At 31.1% G+C, this 20,941-nt stretch overlaps 1 protein-coding gene across 1 annotated transcript; it reads right to left on the bottom strand.

Moving 5' to 3' along the window:
* Positions 1 to 636: 636 nt before the first annotated feature.
* Positions 637 to 4,374, bottom strand: LOC139852400 (TATA-box-binding protein-like). The gene is made up of 10 exons (XM_071841685.1): positions 4,171 to 4,374; positions 3,813 to 3,901; positions 3,073 to 3,160; positions 2,391 to 2,462; positions 2,064 to 2,114; positions 1,748 to 1,792; positions 1,558 to 1,650; positions 1,151 to 1,252; positions 985 to 1,058; positions 637 to 869 (listed from the first exon to the last, which is right to left on the bottom strand). Coding segments are annotated over exons 2-10 (603 nt in total). The 5' UTR covers positions 3,890 to 3,901; positions 4,171 to 4,374; the 3' UTR covers positions 637 to 868.
* Between the last annotated feature and the right edge of the window lie 16,567 nt (positions 4,375 to 20,941).

Below are 20,941 nucleotides of genomic sequence, written 5' to 3'. Positions count from 1 at the left end.
TTAAAAAGAAAAGAAAAAACTACTCGTATAAAACTCCCAATTTTTAGGAATCATCAATTTTATAGTGGGTCCCATATAAATATAAAATATAAAATTAAATAAATTACAACTATCAAACTCATCTTCAACCTCACCCACTTTCTTTAACTTACATTTTTCATGATATTAATTTACAACAAAAAAAAAAGAAAAAGAAAAATACACTGGAAATTTAAAATTGGAATTAAACATCATTAAATTGAAAAAAAAGCCACAAAACTTCGTCCTCGAATATGCTTAGGGATGACTTTTGTGAGGGCGATGGTGACGAGGGCGGTTGAGGTCGGCACCAATGCCGTCGGCGCCCTCATGTGACATGAATGATGACATGGTGTATAACACACCGTCGGGATTGGTCTTTATTATTTGTAGACTATCTAGATCAACCAAATATTCAATATGTACTTTATGTTGAAGTTTGAGTATAAGGTCGAGAATTAGAAGTTTTCTTTTCATCCGTAAGGGTTTGGCAAATTATATTATAGATAGTCTTCTGAGGTTACAAAAAAGGTTCTGGTATATAAAGATTTGATTTTAGGTTAAGTTTATTATAATAATTAAATAAAACCATAAACTCAATAAGAAACAGAAGATTGGTATACATAAAAACAGGTAAGAAGATATTGGAATGCTAGTTCAATTTTATCAAAAGCATGTGTTAAAAGATGTGTATCATAACAGAAATGACGAATTCTGTTAATGAGGTGCACTAGGCTCCTTTGGTTTTTCACTCCAATCTCACCACCATATGCGCGCACACACAAACACTCTTGCCAAGTCAAACCTTATCTTCATCCCCCACAGACCACCATTTCATCCATATCAACCATCTACACCCAACAAAAAAAAAAAAAACATACCAAGATTATTATCATTCTCAAATTTCCATTATTTTATAAAATATAAAAAAATATAAAAAAAAAGTAAAGAGAGAACATAACATACCACTGCTGATTTTTTCTGAATTCAGCAAGGACAGGATATATGTTCTCAAAAGCAGCATAAGTTTCGTCTCTGGCCTGAAAGGTCAAAATAGATAAACGAGGAATATAATCAAAAGATACAAAAACAACATCCAAAATCAAGAGTTTGGAGTGTTAAGTAATCAGACCTTGGCTCCTGTAAGAACAATTTTCCCCGAAACAAAGATAAGCAACACGATTTTTGGTTGTTTCATTCGATATATCAGCCCCGGGAACAGTTCAGGTTCATACTGAAAAACGAAACATGAGTGTAAAGCATAGTAACTCAGAAAATGAGCATAAAACAGAGACACACTATGTTTGTTCTATCTTATAAAATTTTAAATAATACACTTTATAAGGTTATATACATAAAAAAAAAAAAAAAAAAAAAAAAAAAAACTTTTACAAGTTTGCCTTTTTAAGTTACTTTTTAAAATTGTACGGCAGTTGTACCCAGTTGACCCATGATAGTGGAATACAACCCAAATCGACTCAATCAAATTAAAATGGGTCGAAATTGCCAGTGTTACAGAATACTTCCTTATTAACTCACACTTGAAAAGGCACTATGAGAGTAAGCAAGGCCTTCAAGTCTAATGGGAAAGTTTACACCGCATGAGCCAACAATGTTCTGAATCTTGAAATCCTACAATCCACCATAAAGAAAATGACTTTGTTAATATAGTTGAAAATCTTTACCTAACATTAAACGTATATATGATTAAAGAAAGATTTGTGATTACCTTAAATTTGGCCGGGAACCCAAGTTTTTGAATGATCCGTGCATACTGAAGAACCAACATTATGAACAAGATGATAAAGAATATATACAAAAACTGATGCCACCATGTTTTAACACAAAGGTTATCTTACAATCTTAGAATCGAAATGGAAATATTTCACTAAAATTGAAACGCTAATTTTAAACCATTTTCATAAAATTAATTGGCTAGTGAATATATATTTTAGTTTTTTGTGAATTAGAGGGAGTACTAAGTACAAATATATTAAGATATAAAATTTTGATATATACAAGTAAAAGGTTATGGTCTCGAGGACCTTTCGTGCGGCCAGTTTTGACTGCTGTTCACTCTTGGCTCCTGTACATACCTGCAAATAAGTCGGTATTGAATTAGCGACCATCGAAACTTTCAACTCCTATTCATGTATTTGACACATCATTTTCCATGTTAATCAATATGATGTTATGAACGTGGTTTTCTAATATACTGTAGGACAACGAAATTCAGTTTTGTTAATTTTTTAATATTTAATGTTGTAAACCTTTTAATCGCCACAAATAGTGAGTTAAGTTCTAAAACCATAAAATTAACTAATCAATACCAGTAGGGTTTATTCTAACAAAAAGCCGAAAACGAAACTTACCATTTTTCCTGAAGCAAAAATCAAAGCCGTTGTTTTCGGATCTCTTATCCTCATGATTACAGCAGCAAAACGCTGCAAAACAATAATAAAATAAATGAATACATCATCTCACCAATCTAACTTTTCAATCTCACAATTTTAATCTTATCCTAGATGTATATATTTTCATTCTTTTAGTTCAATTTTTAAGGAAACAATATGACAAAAACTAGCAACAGAACAGTACACAACTGAAATTACAATGATACAATGAAGTGAAAATAATAGATTCTTCTGTATACGCTAGAACGTTTACTTCAATAAATGAATGTTATTCTAATTTGTAGAATGTAAAATTCATCTTTACACTGCAAATTTGAACTAACCAATAGACTGAAGTTTTTATAATATAAGAGTCCCTGTTAGCAAAAATTCTGGTTTATTGAAAACTTATCTTTAAAGTTGAAATACTACATCTTTACTAAATTTTTCTTTCAGCAAAATTACTATTCCTTTTTATCAAGGACAATTACAGAGTAAACTTATAATTATAATATACAGTACATTTTTTTTAAATAGCAAATACACAGATAATTTTTTTTAAATATTATCATATTGTACAGACAAACAAAATAAAAACTGCATCATCAATGCATACAATTAGAATATAAACATCATGCAGAATAATAGAAAAAGGTTATGCCTTAGGGTTATATTCTGCATTGCGAGCTTGAAGTGCAATGGCCTTCAAGTCTAGCTTGCAATCGAGATTGACAGTAGACACAATGTTCCTGCATATACAAAAAACACCATCCAATATTAACAAATGTGTGTATATATAAAAAAAATGAGATTCACAGTAAACACAATGTTCATGCACATACAAAAAATACCATCCAATAACAACAAATGTGTACAAAAACCAAGAAATATTCAAGTGAATAAAAAAGTAAAAAAATCATTCAACTTTATAACAATAAATCGTTACAATATGAATACTATATACTATACACAACTAATGATTCAAGCGAAAATTGTTTCACTGACCAACTACTATAACCTGATAATAAATTTCTTAAATTCAACATGTGGCTATATAACAGAAATTCATCAATAATATCTACACACAAATCTGAAAAATAACATACACAAAATTAAAATTCATTCAGATATACAAATATAATGATGATTCATATATGCTTCAGATGATTTAAACATCTATTAAAGTTTTTTATAAATCAATATTGGTGTCATTTTAGACAATTACTAACATTACTTCATTGTTCCCCTAACCAACAAAATGCTATAGTTTGATTATAGTTAAAGCATATAGCTAAAACCTTATTGAATTCACTCATAAAAAACCTAAGGAATTTATAATCATGTAGACATCATATTACCCAAACATATGATGATAACGATGAAGATATAAGAACTACTCACTGAAGAATAGGAACAATTCCTGATGGATGCTTAGAAAGATCAACTGGTTGGCTACCCTCCAACACTTGATCTGCCATTAATCCCTTTTACTGTTTTACACAAACATAAAATCAAATATTTTTATATACCCACATACCAAAACGTCAATTAAAATTATGACTCAACATTGTTTCCTCCAATATACTAAAAAAGATCGAACCTTTACTGAAAAACAATTTCAAAAATCAATCGCTATTATTACTAGTTTTTTGTAACCTATAACACCATTTAATTTCCTAACAAATTGAGACATTTAAACATCAGTTTATAATTAGATTAAGAATAGCCCCAAAAATCTGAATAACATATTTTTTTTAACCTTTTAGGGTTTGTAATCACAGTTAGGATATGCTCGGATTTGGAATGGAAATATCTGGATCAAGAATGAAATAGGATCACAATTGATGTAATTGGAGAATAGGGTATGAATAAAAAGCGGTGAAAATTTCAAAAAATGTAGCTTTTATATGAGAAGTTGAAGATTATATAGGTTTCGTAGAGAGGGATTTAAGAAAGAAACACGATAGAGTTCGTGGGGATTTGATCTAGAGGCGGTGACTTTGTGGGTTGAGGGCGTTTATGTATGGAGCTAAAAGGTATTTATACTGTCCCATGACTACCCTTTGTGGTTGATTAATGTCGGTGTTTAAGTGAGGGTATTATTGTAATTAGAGTCATATGTGGGTCAGGATTTTTAGGTTTATCCAATGGGTATCTAACACGTTATATTTCTGAACTGGGCTTATTGTTGATGAATTTCGGCTAAAATATTTATGGGCTTTTGTGTTCTCTGATTACAAACAGGTCCGTTTCATGAATTTTGAATCTTGGATGTAAAATTCATTTTTTTGTCAGCTTAATACGGAGTACTTCAATCAATCAATTTTATTATGAATTAAATTTCATTAATTACTATTATGCAGTTTTAAATTCCCAATTTAAATTTGACATTTTAACAAGCCTTACTTGAACATGAGAATTATTTCCGAAGCTTGTTCTAAATTGAAGTTAAAACGATTCGGTAGACAGTTTGTTCTTCATGTACAGTTGGTCCAGATTTCAGATAATTATTTTCATAACGTTTTTGCAAGTTATTTGTCTAGTTGTGACCAAATGCTGTGTGCACGTCAGGTGTTTGATAAAATGTCTGGCTAAGATGTTATCTTTGACGTCTGTGATTAGCAGACTTGTTGAGAATAAAAGGGATGTTTAGGGGTTACATTTGTTTGATGAAGCGAGAGATAAAGATGTTTTTATGTTTCGGGCTTTGTGACCCATGTGCAGTGTAAGGAAGCGATGGAGTTGTTTGAATGTGTGGAAAGCTATTAGTAAGAGGTCAGGAGTTCGACTCTCGTGGGGTGCACAAGGTTGCCTCTTAACCCTTGAATTCCACCCAAGGGTGCCTTCCGCACATCACGTTGCGGGGGAGTTCGGGAGGGGGGTTTTACAGCTTAGGCCATCGGATTGGGGCGGGTTTCCTCATGAGGTGAACGCGTGGGTGTTTTTAGGGCTGTGCATGGTCCATACCCGGACCGAACCGAAACCAAAATTTTTATGAAAATAAGAACCGAGGACCGGACCATTTCTACACGGTTCGGTTCGGTCCGATTCTTGCTTCGGTCCAAACGGTCCGGGTAAATACCCGGCCCATTTATATTTTTTTTTTTGAAAAACTAATATATATTCTTTCATTCCAAAATTTAGAAATGTACATCACATAACTATCAATCTATAATACGTTTAACATCAAAAAAACTTAATCAAATTAATCAAAATTCATTATTAAAGTAGTAACCATAACTTTAAATGATAGAAATGCATGATGTTATCCTGTTTACTGAAAGGACACGTCCTAATCCATCCGGACGAAGTCCATATCGATTATAAACGATTCACATCAGTTGATTACATCGCGAGGTACTTGACCTCTATATGATACATTTTACAAACATTGCATTCGTTTTTGAAAAGACAATCTTTCATTACATTGAAATTTGACGGCATGCATATCGTTTCATAATATATCTAACTATAATCGACTTAATAATAATCTTGATGAACTCAACGACTCGAATGCAACGTCTTTTGAAATATGCCATGAATAACTCCAAGTAATATCTTTAAAATAAGCAAATGCACAGCGGAAGATTTCTTTCGTACCTGAGAATAAACATGCTTTCAAGTGTCAACCAAAAGGTTGGTGAGTTCATTAGTTTAGCATAAATAATCATTTCATAATTTTAATAGACCACAAGATTTCATATTTCCAATTCTCATAAACATACGTCCCATACATAGAGACAAAAATATCATTCATATGGATTGAACACCTGGTAACCGACATTAACAATATGCATATAAGAATATCCCCATCATTCCGGGATCCTCCTTCGGACATGATATAAACTTCGAAGTACTAAAGCATCTGGTACTTTGGATGGGGCTTGTTGGGCCCGATAGATCTATCTTTAGGATTCGCGTCAATTAGGGTGTCTGTTCCCTAATTCTTAGATTACCAGACTTAATAAAAAGGGGCATATTCGATTTCGATAATTCAACCATAGAATGTAGTTTCATTTACTCGTGTCTATTTCGTAAAACAGTTATAAAAGCAGCGCATGTATTCTCAGCCCAAAAATGTAATGAGTAAAAAGGGAGTAAATAAACTCACCATACTGTATTTTGTAGTAAAAATACATATAACGACATTGAACAAGTGTAGGGTTGGCCTCGGATTCACGAACCTATATCATTTGTATTTATATATTAAAACATATAATCGTAAACAACAAGTGTATATCTATTATTTTATGTATTAAGATTAATGTTCTTATATATATAATTTTATTAATACTTACTTTACATTATGATACTTATTTGATATTTAATTAATGTTACTAGTTAAAACGAAATTTTATGTAATATTAGTATACTTTATTTAGTAACTATATATGTATTTATATATTTATATATCGTTTGTTTTGTAAAATTATCAATTGTAGTAGTACTAGTTTAAGAATAATAATAATAATAATACTGATGATAGTAATTTTAGAAAAAAAAAATGGTAATTCTATTAGTAATGATAAAGTAAGAATAATAGTTTTAGCAAAAATAACATTTCCAATAGTAATGGTAAGTTTAATAATAATTATAGTTTTAAATAAAAATTTGTAGTGTTCATAATTAATATTACTAAAATTAATGAAAAAGGGTACTCCTAATATTCTAATATTAATGATAATGATACTTAGATTAATAATAATAATCATAATAACTAGTAAATAATACTAACAATAATCCTAATCATGTTAAAAATAATAATACATACATTAACAATAATAATTATAATTACAATCATAATAATAATAAAACTAATAATAGTGATAATACATATATTTGTTGTTGATAAATATAATAATAATAATAGTCATACTTATATTACTGAAAATAATGATAATAATAATAATAATAACAATAATAGTAATCTTACTCCTATCTTTAATAATAATACATATTTTTGTATTAGTAATAATTATATTACTTGTAATAACATTAATCACAATTAATAATAATAATAACAACAACAACAACAATAATAATAATAATAATAATAATAATAATAATAATTAAAAGAAAAAGAAAGTTGTATACCCTTTAAAAGAAGCCTCCTAAAAAAAATTGCCCCGGACAGGGCTCGAACCCATGACCTCTCGTAAACCCGAACAAACACTTAACCATTGAGCTGTGCCCATATTTCTGATTAACTCTTCCCCGTAATATATTTAAACTATCCCGATCTATTACCCTTTTCCTTTTTCTCCTTCTTGAAATCAGTCGACCACCCCCCATATCCAGTTCATCACAACAACGTTTCTTAAATTGTGTTTTTTGGATTTGCAACTGAAAAATACTCAATCTATAATGATCCTTAAGTTAATTAAAAGTGAAAAAAAAATATATAAAGAACCATAAAAAGACTGTTACCGTCGCTGCTATGTGAAGAAGAAAAAAAAAATGATTTTGATTATACAGACCTTTTTAGATCAAACTTTCTTCTTGATAAAGGTTTTAAATCAACCCTAAAAACTTTAGGAATCGTCAATTGTGTAACATCCCAGGTAAACGTTCCCCGTAGCATGATATTGTCCGCTTTGCCCGTAGGCGCACGGATTTTACTTGGCAACCACACACGACGAGCACTTTCCCAGGAGGTCACCCATCCTGGTAGTGCTCTCGCCTGAGCACGCTTAACTGCAGAGTTCTCATGAGATCTGCTGCGCTTGTGGTCCCAAAACGCGTCATGCTAGGAAAGGTCTCCACACCCTTATAAGGCATGCTTCGTTCCCCTCTCCAACCGATGTAAGACGGATGTAACACGGATGTTACAATCCTCCCCCTAATGGGACACAACGTCCTCGCTGTGCGCGTTTGGTCCGGGGCCTGGCTCTGATACCATCTGTAACATCCCAGGTAAACGTTCCCCGTAGCATGATATTGTCCGCTTTGCCCGTAGGCGCACGGATTTTACTTGGCAACCACACACGACGAGCACTTTCCCAGGAGGTCACCCATCCTGGTAGTGCTCTCGCCTGAGCACGCTTAACTGCAGAGTTCTCATGAGATCTGCTGCGCTTGTGGTCCCAAAACGTGTCGTGTTAGGAAAGGTCTCCACACCCTTATAAGGCATGCTTCGTTCCCCTCTCCAACCGATGTGGGACGGATGTAACACGGATGTTACAAATTGAACCTAAAACAGCCATACAAACTCGAATTTGTTCATTGTTCATATGTTTGACTTATGTTTCAAAAACTTTGACCTCAAGAATTTGAAATCAAACAATGAAATTGGAAACTGAAAACTTGCAGAAAGAGTAAATAGATGATTCTTAACATGATAGCATTTATAAATTTTGCTATATGGTTCAATTTTGAATTATGAGAAAAAATGAAACGTACAGAGATGGTACCTGTTTGTTTCTTCTTTTTTTTTTTTTTTTTTTTAACAGACATGGTTTAATTCAACAACTGGGATTGATATATTTGATAATGATGATAGCAAGTCTGAGTGAATTCCCTTCTATTTACCAGTTATTCGATGGTTATAAAATGGTTCATGTATTGGACCGAGAGAGTATCACAGGTATGCAGAAAGAAATGGATAAAATAACAAATTGAAAGTGATAGCAAACTAATTTTGGTTATATTATGAGACTAAATCTACAAATGAATCAGGAAAGGAAAAAGAAGAAATTGACAGCTGCATAAGTTATTGACAGATTAACTTATAATTTATCAAATTAATATTAATACTTAATAAATATAAATGTGTTAATAATACTTATAATATTAGTAATAAGAATAAATAAAATAAAGAAATAATATTAAAGATATACTAATAATAATATTAATTATAATAATATTAATATTATTAATGTTAATAATGATATTAATAATAATAATATATTTATATATCAGATTTCATATCTATGTATTATATATAATATTATTAATACAGATATTATTATTATTATTATTTATTTTAATAGAGGTAATATTATATTTTAATAAGTAAGTTTAATATGTTGATATTTCATCTTATTAACTATGACAATATAATATATATAATTACATATATTGATTATTTACTTTTTATATTTTTCTCTATATATTACAATATACATATAACATTGATTAGATATAGGAATCATATATAGAATCATAATAATATATAAAAATATATATACATATATTTATATATATTCATTCCAATAGTAACTTAATTATCCTAATTATTATTTTACATTTTAAACGCCAAATGATTAAAGTATATTTTATTAATTTAAAATATTATATACATTCTTATATTTATATAATATATGTACATTTTTATTTACAAACAATTGTTCGTGAATCGTCGGGCACACTCAAAGGGTAATTGATTACATGAATATAGATTTCAAAACTTTCGAGACTCAACATTACAGACTTTGCTTATCGTGTCGGAAACATATAAAGATTAAAGTTTAAATTTGATCGGAAATTCCGGGTCATCACAGTACCTACCCGTTAAATAAATTTCGTCCCGAAATTTGAGTGAGGTGGTCATGGCTAACAATAAAAATGTTTTCATGACCAATATGAGTGGATAATTAGAGGTTTATCATCATTGAATAATAATGATAAAATAATTCGATTATTTTAAGGATGCGAGTGAAGCTATCGCAAAAGAGTGAATTGAAGAAAAATAAGATTTTCCTCAGCTTTTGACGTAAACAGGGTTGAATTTAGAAAATAAGGTGCGTCTTAACTTTTGACGTAGTCATGGTTGAATTCCGGAATTCAAGGGATTTAAAAGAAAATCTTGAAGATCTATAAGATCTGATTCTTCGGGATTTATGGAAATTAAGATCTCTTTAATTAAATATGGTGATCTGCCCCGATTACTACGTCTGATATTTCCTTTATAAATTTACCTTTTCCGTTCCATTTGTTTTCACCACTTCTATACTCAATTTCCAAATTCAAAAGATTTATGAAAATGCTTAACCATGTTATGATCCTTGTTCTTATTCTAACTATCGCAATGATCGTTCTTCTTTTCCAACTACCACCTGAAGAATCTGTTTATTTCTATTATGCTCTAGGGATTATTGTACTTATAATCCTCTCGTGTCTTTATATAGCTATACGTACTGATATTCACAGTTTATAATTTCGGTGTTGTCATTGGGCTTTATATTTTCTCTTATATTTTGGATCTCTTTGCCTTTTTATTATCCTCCTGACCTCTAGTAAAGCGAGTAATGGTCCAGAATTCGTAAGTATGAAATTTCGGATAAACATCACGTTCTAAAACATCATTTTCTAAATAAGAAAGAATGTATTAGCACGATTTGATTTGTCAAATTATCAGAATCACTGAGTATAGAACTATCAAGAATATATATTCTTGATATGTTCAAAAATTACGCAGAATGAAAGAGTTATGTAACATGGCACGTGATGACGTTATGATCTGTGAATCATTACGTCTCATTAGAAACTCAGCATGAATTACTGTAATATAATAACGTTGATCAAGTGTCATTATATTATACTAACTCATGCATCAGTTCCCAACATTACTCCAATAACATTCATATTTTAAGCTCAAAAGTTTACAGAATATAGAAACTAACAGTTTCTATATGATGTAATACTGATAGCACAAAAAGATTAATGATTTTAAATAAGAATAGTTATAAAAATATCTCCAGAAATATGGAGGATATTTATAATGAAAGATACGGTAATATCTCGGAATATCTAAGATCAGAGGATGATAGAACTATTATCTGTAAGGGTTTAGAGTAAGGAGCAAGATATTCACTAAAGACTTTAGCAGACATTGAATCATTTGGATTCTTTGAAGTCAAACTTATTCTTTGTGATTTGTCCACGGCTTTCTTCATAGTTTCGCATAATCTGCTTTTCGGTACTAAATTTTCTATTGAATGTTTCCAATATAATGATACACAGGAAGCACGAAGAGGTATATAATTTCGGACGAGAATATTTATGAAAATATCCTCAGAAATATCGAAGATATTGGTGATGATATTTTGGAATTTCTAAGTTCGATGGTTGATGGAGAAAGATTTTTCCGCAAGATTTTAACATGACTTCAGAGCAAGATATTCTCTAAAGATTTCAACGGATCCAGAATTACCTGAATCCTTTGAATATAGGGTTTGGTCCTTGTATTTGTCTTTGGTCTCCTTCATGGGTAGCTCAACCTGTTTTTCAATACCCAATTTTCTATCGAGCGTTCCTAACACTCCTTTCTTTATCATCAAACTTTTGGTCGTTTAGACCATCTACCATTTTTCTGTTTCCTCTGCATTTAATGCTATGATATCTGAATCATCGGTTATTAATCCGAGGTGGTTTCAGGAAAATTGTGTTTTTAGATGATTAAACGCTGATGGTAATATGGTGGAATATGAAAGGTTCCCTGGTAACAATAAAAGAGCACGCGTATATATCAACGTTATAATATGATTGTATCGTACGAAAAGTCGAAGTTGTCTTGCTGGAGTTGTGACAAAACTGGCTATCTCGAACAGCAGATGCAAAGTTATTTTCGGTAATAATAATGCTAAAGGAATTAGCACAGCTACGTGTTAAACGTTTACTCAGGTTCCGAGTGTTTTCAGGTGCATAACTATATGCATCAATCTTTTCTCCCGTAAATGAAGTGCGGTTGGTTCATCCTCTCGATTGAGGTGTTTTCAAGAATCATGAAAGGTTTGAATGCAGATTAGAATTGTCAAGATACAAATGAAGTTTAGAATGAAATCAAGTGGCAAACTTGAAGAATTGTTTAGTTTCATATGTTATAGTCAATGTTTTAATTCATTTTAATTGTCCAATGTTGGTAGTCCACAATTGATAGTCCACAATTAGAAATTCAATAATTTACGTATAGTTTAATATATAATATTCGAATTAATTAATATGTGTCGTGACCCGTATACGTCTCAGACTCGATCACAACTCAAACTATATATATTATTGTAGAATCAACCTCAACCCTGTATAGAGAACTCGATCATTACTGCATATAGAGTGTCTATGGTGATTCCAAATAATATATATAGATGCGTCGATATGATATGTCAAAACCTTGTATCCGTGTCCCGATATTTAAAGTGCGTAAAATAAATAACAGAAATTAAATAACGATAAATAAAGTGCGTAAAGTAAATAACAGAAATTAAATGACAATAAATAAAATTGCGAGAATATAAATCGCGATAAAATAAATTGCGATAATTAAATTGCGATAAATAAAATGTAACACGGAATTAACAGTTAGCTAGGATTTTGTTAGCGTGGTTTCTTAATAAAATTTAATATTGTTAATTAGTCTGTTTCTAATCAATTTTTATTGTGTCCATTATTCCTTCATTATGCCACTTGTTAGATTCTGATAGGTCAAAATCCAAATATGAAATTGAATTTGAATGAAAATAGTTATTCTTTGGTGAACGGATACGTATCTCGGTGATTGTAAATAGGATAGTGAATAACTGTTGAATCAGATTCGAAGAATATACAGTGTAACTTATTAATGTGAAATTTAAATATTCCTCGGGTATTACCTACCCGTTAAAATATTTTCACCATTAACAGTTTGTACAAAAGAATTTTTAATTACAATCTTTTTGAAAACATATATACATATATATTTTCTTCAGATGTAATCATGGATTTAATAAGTCAATATGATATTAAACTCATTTGATTTATCGTTAGAACAAGAATATATAATCTCTAACATATTAGAGATTACATAATCACCATGTCGAACGAAGATAAATGATGTAGAACGATTCGTAGAACAGTAATTATATTCGAGGTACAGAATGAGATGTCGAGGCATGGATTGTTGATGGTACTGGTGTTGTTACTGATGGTTATGTTGATGCCGGTGATGTTACTGAAGCTGGTAAGTTTTGCACCATGTTCTCCAAATTGATTACTCGAGCGCGAAGTTCGTTGACTTCTTCGATTACCCCGGGATGAGTGTCGGTCGGAACGAGCGGATGAATAAGGTTTAGAATCTGAGTTATGATATAGCCGTGGCAAGATATTTGGGAAATGAGGGTGAAATGGTGTTACGAACAGGTTCGCCGGTAAGTGCTTCAGGTTCTTCGCCAAAAGGTGAATTTGGTTAGTGGATGGGATCGCCTTCTGCGCGTCTCCATTAAGTCGACTATGAATCCATCAGATGAATTGGGGATGGATGATTGGTTGATTCGTTTTGGTGTCGTTGCTTTTGGAGCTTAGATGACTATCCATTCTGAATAACTGTCGGGATAACTATCGGAATAGCTGTCGGAATCCTAGGGACTCGATCTAGTTGAGGGATTCATCTCGTACGACCAGATGAAGGATTTTCGATAAGAAATAGATTATAGGATGTAGATTAGTACCCTGCAATACATAATTTACATATGCAAGTATAATACTGAAATCCCATAAGTTACGGAGGAATCTACGGAATATGTTAGGTAAAGTTTACAGTAATAGATATGCTAAGATATGGATTAGCAGATACGCTAAGATACGAATTTTGTCTATACACTATTCATGCAATCATTGCAGTAAGATGTGTCTAGACTAAGAATGATAAGCAGGTAATTTCCTAAGGATGATAAGCAGATGATTTCTGACACGAAATGATAAGCAAAACTTTTGACATGCAGACACGGTCGAAGTCCAGACTCACTAATGCATCCTAACAACTATCAGTTAGACGTACTAATGCAGACCCGGTTCACTAAGACCACCGCTCTGATACCAACTGAAAGGACACGTCCTAATCCATCCGGACGAAGTCCATATCGATTATAAACGATTCACATCAGTTGATTACATCGCGAGGTACTTGACCTCTATATGATACATTTTACAAACATTGCATTCGTTTTTGAAAAGACAATCTTTCATTACATCGAAATTTGACGGCATGCATATCGTTTCATAATATATCTAACTATAATCGACTTAATAATAATCTTGATGAACTCAACGACTCGAATGCAACGTCTTTTGAAATATGCCATGAATAACTCCAAGTAATATCTTTAAAATAAGCAAATGCACAGCGGAAGATTTCTTTCGTACCTGAGAATAAACATGCTTTCAAGTGTCAACCAAAAGGTTGGTGAGTTCATTAGTTTAGCATAAATAATCATTTCATAATTTTAATAGACCACAAGATTTCATATTTCCAATTCTCATAAACATACGTCCCATACATAGAGACAAAAATATCATTCATATGGATTGAACACCTGGTAACCGACATTAACAATATGCATATAAGAATATCTCCATCATTCCGGGATCCTCCTTCGGACATGATATAAACTTCGAAGTACTAAAGCATCCGGTACTTTGGATGGGGCTTGTTGGGCCCGATAGATCTATCTTTAGGATTCGCGTCAATTAGGGTGTCTGTTCCCTAATTCTTAGATTACCAGACTTAATAAAAAGGGGCATATTCGATTTCGATAATTCAACCATAGAATGTAGTTTCATTTACTCGTGTCTATTTCGTAAAACAGTTATAAAAGCAGCGCATGTATTCTCAGCCCAAAAATGTAATGAGTAAAAAGGGAGTAAATAAACTCACCATACTGTATTTTGTAGTAAAAATACATATAACGATATTGAACAAGTGTAGGGTTGGCCTCGGATTCACGAACCTATATCACTTGTATTTATATATTAAAACATATAATCGTAAACAACAAGTGTATATCTATTATTTTATGTATTAAGATTAATGTTCTTATATATATAATTTTATTAATACTTACTTTACATTATGATACTTATTTGATATTTAATTAATGTTACTAGTTAAAACGAAATTTTATGTAATATTAGTATACTTTATTTAGTAACTATATCTGTATTTATATATTTATATATCGTTTGTTTTGTAAAATTATCAATTGTAGTAGTACTAGTTTAAGAATAATAATAATAATACTGATGAGAGTAATTTTAGAAAAAAAAAATGGTAATTCTATTAGTAATGATAAAGTAAGAATAATAGTTTTAGCAAAAATAGCATTTCCAATAGTAATGGTAAGTTTAATAATAATTATAGTTTTAAATAAAAATTTGTAGTGTTCATAATTAATATTACTAAAATTAATGAAAAAGGGTACTCCTAATATTCTAATATTAATGATAATGATACTTAGATTAATAATAATAATCATAATAACTAGTAAATAATACTAACAATAATCCTAATCATGTTAAAAATAATAATACATACATTAAGAATAATAATTATAATTACAATCATAATAATAATAAAACTAATAATAGTGATAATACATATATTTGTTGTTGATAAATATAATAATAATAATAATAATAGTCATACTTATATTACTGAAAATAATGATAATAATAATAATAATAACAATAATAGTAATCATACTCCTATCTTTAATAATAATACATATTTTTGTATTAGTAATAATTATATTACTTGTAATAACATTAATCACAATTAATAATAATAATAACAACAACAACAATAATAATAATAATAACAATAGTAATAATAATAATAATAATTAAAAGAAAAAGAAAGTTGTATACCCTTTAAAAGAACCCTCCTAAAAAAATTGCCCCGGACAGGGCTCGAACCCATGACCTCTCGTAAACCCGAACAAACACTTAACCATTGAGCTGTGCCCATATTTCTGATTAACTCTGTAGTGACCCGAACTTTTCCATGTTTATATATATTAATTGAGATTGATGTTTACATGATTAAATGTTTCCAACATGTTAAGCAATCAAACTTGTTAAGACTTGATTAATTGAAATAGGTTTCATATAGACAATTGACCACCCAAGTTGACCGGTGATTCACGAACGTTAAAACTTGTAAAAAAAAAACTATATGATGACATATATATGGTTATATATATAGTTAACATGATATTATGATAAGTAAACATATCATTAATTATATTAACAATGAACTACATATGTAAAAACAAGACTACTAACTTAATGATTTTGAAACGAGACATATATGTAACGTTTATCGTTGTAACGACATTTAATGTATATATATCATATTAAGAGATATTCGTACATCATAATATCATGATAATATAATAATTTAAAATCTCTTTTGATATTATAAACATTGGGTTAACAACATTTAACAAGATCGTTAACCTAAAGGTTTCAAAACAACACTTACATGTAACGACTAACGATGACTTAACGACTCAGTTAAAATGTATATACATGTAGTGTTTTAATATGTATTTATACACTTTTGAAAGACTTCAATACACTTATCAAAATACTTCTACTTAACAAAAATGCTTACAATTACATTCTCGTTCAGTTTCATCAACAATTCTACTCGTATGCACCCGTATTCGTACTCGTACAATACACAGCTTTTAGATGTATGTACTATTGGTATATACACTCCAATGATCAGCTCTTAGCAGCCCATGTGAGTCACCTAACACATGTGGGAACCATCATTTGGCAACTAGCATGAAATATCTCATAAGATTACAAAAATATGAGTAATCATTCATGACTTATTTACATGAAAACAAAATTACATATCCTTTATATCTAATCCATACACCAACGACCAAAAACACCTACAAACACTTTCATTCTTCAATTTTCTTCATCTAATTGAACTCTCTCAAGTTCTATCTTCAAGTTCTAAGTGTTCTTCATAAATTCCAAAAGTTCTAGTTTCATAAAATCAAGAATACTTTCAAGTTTGCTAGCTCACTTCCAATCTTGTAAGGTGATCATCCAACCTCAAGAAATCTTTGTTTCTTACAGTAGGTTATCATTCTAATACAAGGTAATAATCATATTCAAACTTTGGTTCAATTTCTATAACTATAACAATCTTATTTCAAGTGATGATCTTACTTGAACTTGTTTTCGTGTCATGATTTTGCTTCAAGAACTTTGAGCCATCCAACGATCCATTGAAGCTAGATCCATTTTTCTCTTTTCCAGTAGGTTCATCCAAGGAACTTAAGGTAGTAATGATGTTCATAACATCATTCGATTCATACATATAAAGCTATCTTATTCGAAGGTTTAAACTTGTAATCACTAGAACATAGTTTAGTTAATTCTAAACTTGTTCGCAAACAAAAGTTAATCCTTCTAACTTGACTTTTAAAATCAACTAAACACATGTTCTATATCTATATGATATGCTAACTTAATGATTTAAAACCTGGAAACACGAAAAACACCGTAAAACCGGATTTACGCCGTCGTAGTAACACCGCGGGCTGTTTTGGGTTAGTTAATTAAAAACTATGATAAACTTTGATTTAAAAGTTGTTATTCTGAGAAAATGATTTTTATTATGAACATGAAACTATATCCAAAAATTATAGTTAAACTCAAAGTGGAAGTATGTTTTCTAAAATGGTCATCTAGACGTCGTTCTTTCGACTGAAATGACTACCTTTACAAAAAAACGACTTGTAACTTATTTTTCCGACTATAAACCTATACTTTTTCTGTTTAGATTCATAAAATAGAGTTCAATATGAAACCATAGCAATTTGATTCACTCAAAACGGATTTAAAATGAAGAAGTTATGGGTAAAACAAGATTGGATAAATTTTCTCATTTTAGCTACGTGAAAATTGGTAACAAATATATTCCAACCATAACTTAATCAACTTGTATTGTATATTATGTAATCTTGAGATACCATAGACATGTATACAATGTTTCGACCTATCATGTCGACACATCTATATATATTTCGGAACAACCATAGACACTCTATATGTGAATGTTGGAGTTAGCTATACAGGGTTGAGGTTGATTCCAAAATATGTATAGTTTGAGTTGTGATCAATACTGAGATACGTATACACTGGGTCGTGGATTGATTCAAGATAATATTTATCGATTTATTTCTGTATATCTAACTGTGGACAACTAGTTGTAGGTTACTAACGAGGACAGCTGACTTAATAAACTTAAAACATCAAAATATATTAAAAGTGTTGTAAATATATTTTGAACATACTTTGATATATATGTATATATTGTTATAGGTTCGTGAATCAACCAGTGGCCAAGTCTTACTTCCCGACGAAGTAAAAATCTGTGAAAGTGAGTTATAGTCCCACTTTTAAAATCTAATATTTTTGGGATGAGAATACATGCAGGTTTTATAAATGATTTACAAAATAGACACAAGTACGTGAAACTACATTCTATGGTTGAATTATCGAAATCGAATATGCCCCTTTTTATTAAGTCTGGTAATCTAAGAATTGGGGAACAGACACCCTAATTGACGCGAATCCTAAAGATAGATCTATTGGGCCTAACAAACCCCATCCAAAGTACCGGATGCTTTAGTACTTCGAAATTTATATCATATCCGAAGGGTGTCCCGGAATGATGGGGATATTCTTATATATGCATCTTGTTATTGTCGGTTACCAGGTGTTCACCATATGAATGATTTTTATCTCTATGTATGGGATGTGTATTGAAATATGAAATCTTGTGGTCTATTGTTACGATTTGATATATATAGGTTAAACCTATAACTCACCAACATTTTTGTTGACGTTTTAAGCATGTTTATTCTCAGGTGATTATTAAGAGCTTCCGCTGTCGCATACTTAAATAAGGACAAGATTTGGAGTCCATGCTTGTATGATATTGTGTAAAAACTGCATTCAAGAAACTTATTTTGTTGTAACATATTTGTATTGTAAACCATTAAGTAATGGTCGTGTGTAAACAGGATATTTTAGATTATCATTATTTGATAATCTACGTAAAGCTTTTTAAACCTTTATTGATGAAATAAAGGTTATGGTTTGTTTAAAAATGAATGCAGTCTTTGAAAAACGTCTCATATAGAGGTCAAAACCTCGCAACGAAATCAATTAATATGGAACGTTTTTAATCAATAAGAACGGGACATTTCAGTTGGTATCCGAGCGTTGGTCTTAGAGAACCAGAAAATTTGCATTAGTGTGTCTTATCGAGTTTGTTAGGATGCATTAGTGAGTCTGGACTTCGACCGTGTTTTCTTTAAAAATGATTGCTTAACATTTTTGTTGGAAACTATATATTTTTAACATATGAATATTATGTGATATATTAATCTCTTAACGTGTTTGATATTATGTGATAGATGTCTACCTCTAGAACAAGTCCCATTGACTCACCTAATAATAATGAAGAGTCAAATGTAAATTGGAATGATTTGTGGACTGATTCACAAGTTCCCGAAGAGGAACCGGAAGAAGAGTCGGAACCGGAAGAAGAATCGGAACCGGAAGAAGAATCGGAACCGGATGAAGAAATAGAACCGGCGGGGGAAATAATAAAACGGTTAAGTAAAAGAAAATCCTCAACCAACCGACCAAAGTTAATTATGGTCAATGGTGTTTCCGCCAAGGAAGCAAAATATTGGGAGGATTACCAATTCTCCGATGAATCGGATTCCGACGAGAATTCCGATGATGTTATAGAAATTACCCCAACTGAATTTAAAAAGGCAAAAGAAAATAATAAGGGAAAGGGCATAAAAATAGAGAAATCTAATTCCAACCCCGATGAACTTTATATGTATCGTCAACCCCCGAAGTCCTTAAGTTGTAACAATGACCCGGGAACCTCTAAACCACCAGGTTTTTCTAAACCAATGTGGACAACGACGGCTCGTATTAGGGGAACATCATATATCCCTAGAAACTTGGCAAAACGAACCAAAACCGAAGAAGAAGAAACGAGCGAGTCGGAATAAAATAGTTGTATTCGTGTGGTGTAATATATGGAATATAGTGTTCTTATGCTTTATGATATATGTAAAAATTGCTTGTATTAATAAGTATTTTTTTATGAATCTAACTCTTGTCTATTTTACAGTTTAAAAACACAAAATGGATAGACAACCCAATATTTTAAGAGACCTACCCGGAGACATGATTGATGAAATCTTGTCTAGAGTCGGCCAGAATTCTTCGGCACAACTATTTAAGGCGAGATCAGTTTGTAAGACATTCGAAGAACGTTCCAAGAATGTCTTGGTTTATAAGAGACTTTCGTTTGAAAGATGGGGGATATCACATTGGGAAACCCATAAGTTACGATGTGTTTACTTTGACGCATATATTGCGGGGAACCCAAATGCTATTTTACGCAACGGGTTAAGAAATTATTTTGACTCAATATATCCGAATATTGGACTTCGTGATTTAGAAAAAGCGGCTAACATGCAACATAAAGAAGCATGTTATGCTTACGGATTAGTAATGTTCGCTTCTCACCAAAGTGAGAACAAGAATATCGGGCTACAACTATTAAACAAAACGTTTCCACAAGTGACGGAGTCGGTAATTGGGGTAAGAAATGAGGTTTTTAGATTATTACGGGACTGTTGGACATTACGTAACCCTCGTCCCTTTGATGACGTTACAACACGCTGTCTTATCAACGGCCATAACGGTTATGTTGCACAAGACCA

Source organism: Rutidosis leptorrhynchoides, chromosome 6 (assembly GCF_046630445.1).
Source record: "Rutidosis leptorrhynchoides isolate AG116_Rl617_1_P2 chromosome 6, CSIRO_AGI_Rlap_v1, whole genome shotgun sequence".
Taxonomy (NCBI): Eukaryota; Viridiplantae; Streptophyta; class Magnoliopsida; order Asterales; family Asteraceae; genus Rutidosis; species Rutidosis leptorrhynchoides.
The sequence above is the reverse complement of the archived record's forward strand: the minus strand, read 5'-3'. Positions and strand labels throughout refer to the sequence as shown.

Excerpts from the sequence above, each read along its gene's own strand:
- LOC139852400 (XM_071841685.1), bottom strand. The coding sequence starts at position 3,889 with ATGGCAGATCAAGTGTTGGAGGGTAGCCAACCAGTTGATCTTTCTAAG. Across the intron at positions 1,793-2,063 it reads CAAAACTGGCCGCACGAAAG|TATGCACGGATCATTCAAAA; the intron begins GTCCTCGAGACC and ends TTGGTTCTTCAG. Across the intron at positions 1,651-1,747 it reads GGTTCCCGGCCAAATTTAAG|GATTTCAAGATTCAGAACAT; the intron begins GTAATCACAAAT and ends GGTGGATTGTAG.